Source organism: Camelina sativa, chromosome 20 (assembly GCF_000633955.1).
Source record: "Camelina sativa cultivar DH55 chromosome 20, Cs, whole genome shotgun sequence".
In the NCBI taxonomy this organism is placed as follows: Eukaryota; Viridiplantae; Streptophyta; class Magnoliopsida; order Brassicales; family Brassicaceae; genus Camelina; species Camelina sativa.
In genome coordinates, this window is record NC_025704.1 from 21,654,807 (window position 1) to 21,661,404 (window position 6,598).

The 6,598-nt window shown below is 41.4% G+C and overlaps 1 protein-coding gene across 1 annotated transcript in view; it reads right to left on the reverse strand.

Annotated features, from left to right (window-relative positions):
* LOC109131226 overlaps window positions 1-2,717 on the reverse strand; it is a 37,855-nt gene extending 35,138 nt beyond the window's left edge. Inside the window, exons 1-2 of the mRNA XM_019241919.1 lie at window positions 2,538-2,717; window positions 2,316-2,394 (exon numbers count right to left, since the gene is read on the reverse strand). Of these exons, the coding sequence (XP_019097464.1) occupies window positions 2,316-2,394; window positions 2,538-2,717 (259 nt within the window). The remainder of the gene's footprint in view (window positions 1-2,315; window positions 2,395-2,537) is intronic.

Sequence of the window (6,598 nt, forward strand, 5' to 3'; positions counted from 1 at the left end):
TATTGTGTGGTTTCCTCCCACACTTCTTATTTCCACTTCTTCCGCTGCAATTAACTTTTGTGCTCTCCAAGCACTAGAATAACCTCCACTAGTGATCTTTATAAACACCTCATCTTTAAATTTATGGCACCAACTTCAAAAACGTCACTCAACAATATTAACTTCGATTTTTCCTCAAATATAAATTTGACTTTTAAAACTAGTATCTCAAACCTTCAACCACTCGAACATCATGTCCATCCATGTGAGTTGAGTAATTGGTTTAACCATACTAGCAAACTCCTTACCAACTTCCAGTTGTTACATACGACTCCAAGAACAACTACGGACCTTAGTAACATTCTTATCCATCAACGTTAACTTCTCCAAGTCAACTTATCACTTTAGCTTCTAAGCCTACACGGCCGAGAAATTCAATCTCCCTCAGGATTGCCTCCCGGGTCAGAATCGGTTTGACATAACCTTGGGCTCTGATACCAAAATTGTAATACCCGAATACGGTAACCGGAACTGGTCAACAGGTTGACTTCCTGACCCGACCCGAACATTCTTTAAATGCAAAATCACAAGCTAGCAATGCAAAATTAACACTTTACTTAACCAACGTGCAAAAAGAGAGGGGTGAGTAATTGATAATTACTCAGTGAGAGAAAGCCTTAGGGCTCCCGATGTCTCCACACCCAAATACGCTTAGACAATCCCAAAGTCTAAACCCAAGACAAGCAGCAATCATTGTGTCCTAAATCCTGTGACACACAAACATACGCATACATCATACAAATGGAACTACGTCCCATAACCGCCTTAAAGACGGGTCGGATACAATGTGTCAAAACACGGTATCCTCGTGCATTATCAGATCCCTCATGCTTTCGCACTTCTTCATGCACCATGTTTACGGAACCTCCATGCCTCTTGCACTTTGTTCTAGCATAAATAACTCGTGCTCATGCTTACGGACCCCAACCGCCTCTTGCACGTGTTCCTAGCACTGCACACACGTTGGCTCGTCAGGCATCCTGATCTACCCGCATTCCGCGCCCGTAGACTACCACACAACTACAAGGAATTTTCCTTGCAGGACTCTCTGCGGCTCACCCGCATCTACGTGCCCTTGGCACCTATCTCCTCACATAAGCACTTATTTTACCACAACAAAACACGCATACATGCAATCACGCCATGATCAATCATCACACATAAAATATCCATTTTTAATTCAATATCAAACTCTAAGATACTAATTCTCTTTTTTATACTTTATAAAAATTTATATATATTTATATACTTATAAATATAAATACACTCAATAAACAAATACGGTTACTTATAATATATGGAACTCGTGGGTATACTCAGCTTAACCCTAGACTAAAAACTATCCAAACACACATCTGAATATGTAGAAAACACCAACTAGTCCTCACCTTAGCCACACGAATCGAATCCTCCAGTTAGAACTAACACCAATGGAACCTACATCAACAAAAACTCTCAATCTGCAACATTTTAATAGTAACAACGCAAATCCGGTTCAACAACAGTTCTTAATCTGCAGCGATTTAAGATAACAACATTCCATTAAACCAGCCCAAACCAAAGTCTTTAGTTAATTTTGATATATTCAAATTAAATTAATTAGACCATAATCTAATAATTTAATATACCACAATTCCACTTTCACGTCACATGAATTTTGGTTTCATAATCAAATCTTAACTCAAACTAATAGCACAACACCACACTCCCACACGTGACCACCAAACAATAAGTCAACTCACGTCCACATGAATTAAGTTACGGTTCTTGTCTTATATAAGTTAAGATTCATTGGTTTAGACACGGTTCAATAATCAACAAAACACAACAACAACAACAACAACACGAGGCAAGGTGCAGCCGGTTACCTTTCTCGGCAATTACTCTCGACAGATCTGATCGGCGGCTCGGCCAGTAAAGCTTACAGCGGTTAGATCCTCGTGTCTCAACCATGAAACAAGAACAACAACACCAGATCATTAGACAACATCATTTACTTCATGCGCAAGTTACAACAGAAANCATCCATGTGAGTTGAGTAATTGGTTTAACCATACTAGCAAACTCCTTAGCAACTTCCAGTTGTTACATACGACTCCAAGAACAACTACGGACCTTAGTAACATTCTTATCCATCAACGTTAACTTCTCCAAGTCAACTTATCACTTTAGCTTCTAAGCCTACACGGCCGAGAAATTCAATCTCCCTCAGGATTGCCTCCCGGGTCAGAATCGGTTTGACATAACCTTGGGCTCTGATACCAAAATTGTAATACCCGAATACGGTAACCGGAACTGGTCAACAGGTTGACTTCCTGACCCGACCCGAACATTCTTTAAATGCAAAATCACAAGCTAGCAATGCAAAATTAACACTTTACTTAACCAACGTGCAAAAAGAGAGGGGTGAGTAATTGATAATTACTCAGTGAGAGAAAGCCTTAGGGCTCCCGATGTCTCCACACCCAAATACGCTTAGACAATCCCAAAGTCTAAACCCAAGACAAGCAGCAATCATTGTGTCCTAAATCCTGTGACACACAAACATACGCATACATCATACAAATGGAACTACGTCCCATAACCGCCTTAAAGACGGGTCGGATACAATGTGTCAAAACACGGTATCCTCGTGCATTATCAGATCCCTCATGCTTTCGCACTTCTTCATGCACCATGTTTACGGAACCTCCATGCCTCTTGCACTTTGTTCTAGCATAAATAACTCGTGCTCATGCTTACGGACCCCAACCGCCTCTTGCACGTGTTCCTAGCACTGCACACACGTTGGCTCGTCAGGCATCCTGATCTACCCGCATTCCGCGCCCGTAGACTACCACACAACTACAAGGAATTTTCCTTGCAGGACTCTCTGCGGCTCACCCGCATCTACGTGCCCTTGGCACCTATCTCCTCACATAAGCACTTATTTTACCACAACAAAACATGCACACATGCAATCACGCCATGATCAATCATCACACATAAAATATCCATTTTTAATTCAATATCTAACTCTAAGATACTAATTCTCTTTTTTATACTTTATAAAAATTTATATATATTTATATACTTATAAATATAAATACACTCAATAAACAAATACGTTTACTTATAATATATGGAACTCGTAGGTATACTCAGCTTAACCCTAGACTAAAAACTATCCAAACACACATCTGAATATGTAGAAAACACCAACTAGTCCTCACCTTAGCCACACGAATCGAATCCTCCAGTTAGAACTAACACCAATGGAACCTACATCAACAAAAACTCTCAATCTGCAACATTTTCATAGTAACAACGCAAATCCGGTTCAACAACAGTTCTTAATCTGCAGCGATTTAAGATAACAACATTCCATTAAACCAGCCCAAACCAAAGTCTTTAGTTAATTTTGATATATTCAAATTAAATTAATTAGACCATAATCTAATAATTTAATATACCACAATTCCACTTTCACGTCACATGAATTTTGGTTTCATAATCAAATCTTAACTCAAACTAATAGCACAACACCACACTCCCACACGTGACCACCAAACAATAAGTCAACTCACGTCCACATGAATTAAGTTACGGTTCTTGTCTTATATAAGTTAAGATTCATTGGTTTAGACACGGTTCAATAATCAACAAAACACAACAACAACAACAACAACACGAGGCAAGGTGCAGCCGGTTACCTTTCTCGGCAATTACTCTCGACAGATCTGATCGGCGGCTCGGCCAGTAAAGCTTACAGCGGTTAGATCCTCGTGTCTCAACCATGAAACAAGAACAACAACACCAGATCATTAGACAACATCATTTACTTCATGCGCAAGTTACAACAGAACACTAGGGTTCCCTTACCCTGAACGGCCTCGACAATGGCTACGGCTGTTACGGACACAACAGCTGACATCTCCGGTGACACATGGTGGCTAACTGACCAATGATGGTGTTCGACGGTGACTAGCGAGAACCACGGGTCCGTACGGTAAGCTTCTCCTCCACGAGATTCATCACACAAACAACCACAACAACGTCACGATCTCTTTTGCTTCGAACCAATGGCATCAACATCAAGAGATTCAAGTCTCGAAATGCTAGTCTGCTCCTAGGGTTTACAAACTCTCCTCTCTTGTTAAACGAAGACGGCGATACGTTCACACACACATACACACGCCAAACATAAACCCTCATCGTTTTACAAGTTATAGGGCTTTAATGGACTGAAATTTCAAAGTGCCCACAACTAAATTTGGGGATGTTACACTGCAACTCGTGTTTCTTTAACGATTCTGTAACTAACCTCCGCAATCCGTGTTTCCATTACAAAAATGTCATCTGCCAGCGACTTGTCATGCATCAGAACCTCATCATGGTCTCTAGTACTGATTAGATGACCTCCACTCCAATCTTCAAGCTTAACAGCTTGCTTGCTTGCTCACTTTCTCAGCAGTCTCCAACTCTTTGACATACCCAGCAGTAATGTCTCCATGAAGCTCTATGAGCGGATCATCATTAGAAGCAATTTCCACAGAAAATGTCTGACCATCAATAGTGAGAGCTCTTCTCGGCTTGTCCATCTCAAAGTTCATAACAAAATCATCTACATTCAGAGCTATGTGTCCCTTTTTCACATCAATGATGGCACCAGCTGTAGCTAGGAATGAGCGTCCTAAGATGAGAGGATCAGTAGGCTGATTGTCATAATCCAGCACCACAAAGTCAGTAGGAATCATGCAATCTCCAATCTTGATTGGAATATCCTCTAAAACACCTTCAAGAATGCTTCTAGATCGATCAGCTAAGATAAGAGAGATCTTAGTTGGCTTGAAATCTGTCATTACAAGTCTCACAACAACAAAATGTGGCATCAAGTTGATACAAGAACCGAGATCACAAAGAGAGTGAGCAAACCGTTCTGCAGAGATAGAGCAATCAAGTACAAAGCTCCCAGGATCTGGTAACTTCTCTGCAATCCTACTCGGAATCATTGCACTCACTTTCTCAGATACAACCACTGTCTCTTTCCTCTCTTTCTTCTTATGTGGAGGTTGTTTCAACAGAATCGCACTAACATCCTTGGTAAGCAGTGCTCCTTCCTCAGGGCTCAAACCATTTGATACCATTCTCTTCACATACCGCTTAATCCCAGGAGAACCCTTGACAGCATCAATCAAAGGCATCTCTATCATCACCTTGTCCATCATAGCCTTGCATCTAGCTTCCTCAAGCTCCTGCTTAGACCTCCTAGGCTTAGGAAAGGGAACCTTAGGCTTGTAGGCTTTTTCTGAATCAGATGGTGGAGCTGGAAGAGAAACCGAAGCCGTTTGTGGGGGGTGTCGATCGATGCTTGTGGTGCAGCGATCGACACTGGATGGTGGTTGCATCGATCGATGCTGCTGTGTATTGGTGGATGCAACATCAGCTACCGGATAGATGTCTTCTTCCTTCACCAAATTTGCATTACAAGCATGCTTGGGGTTCGACTCAGTTCTTCCTTTAAGAAATTCCTCTTGTCGTTTAACAGACCCAGGAGTCTGAATCACTTGATTCTCCAGCTTCTTAACATGAGTGTTTAATGTATCAAACTTCCCAGTCAGCTCAGTGTATACAAAATCAATATTGCCATCAAAGTGTACAGTTAACTTCTGTTGACCTTCCAAAATCTTTCCAAGCATTGATTCCATCTTGCTCTCTGAATTGGGTGGAGGGAGGGGTTGGTAAGAAGAAGAACCATAGTTCCTAGTGAAGTTGTTGTTTGGATTTCCTGTGAAGGAATTCTTCTAACCAAATCTCTGATTTTGATACCCAGCTCCATACACATAGTTGACATCTTCTTCTGTAGTCTCTAGCTTTAGCTCAAAAATCTCAACATCTTTAACAAAATGGACTGACTTCTTTCCAACAAGAAGGTTATGCACTGTATCCAACTTAGCATTCACTGTAACAAACTGATTTGAATCATGGCCTTTATGTGCTCTCTTCCGCTCTAGGTATGCATTCTTAGTGCTATTGTTTGATGCTAGTCTTTCTATCAACTTTTCAGCGCCATATGGATACCTTGCCTTGAAGTTCCCATCATTAGCCGCATCCAAAGCCATCTGATACCTCCAGTCAAGCCATCTGAGAACCCATGATGCGGACAGTCTCTCTGGTATGCTTTGAACCTTACCCAAGCAGCTTTGTAAGATTCAGCAGGTCCTTGTCTAAAGGTGGAGAGCTTAATCCTCAGCTCATCACACATTGCATCATCATAGAAGTAGTTCAAAAACCCCACCTTGATATCATTCCAGGTCTTCAGAGATCCTGGTTTGAGTTGCCTGAGCCAATGAGAAGCTTCCCCAGCAAGAGAGTAGGGGAAGAGCTTGCAGTAGAGATAGTCCTCTGTGACTCCATTAGCTTTGATGCTTGTGACTATATCCTCAAAGTGCTCAATATGGTCTAGAGGCTTCTCATGTGGCAGGTGTTGGAATGGTCTTTGTCCAACAAGAGCAAAGTAGGCAGACTTCAGCTCAAAATCATTCCTTGGGAATGGAGGAGGGATAATTGTGGAGTGGTT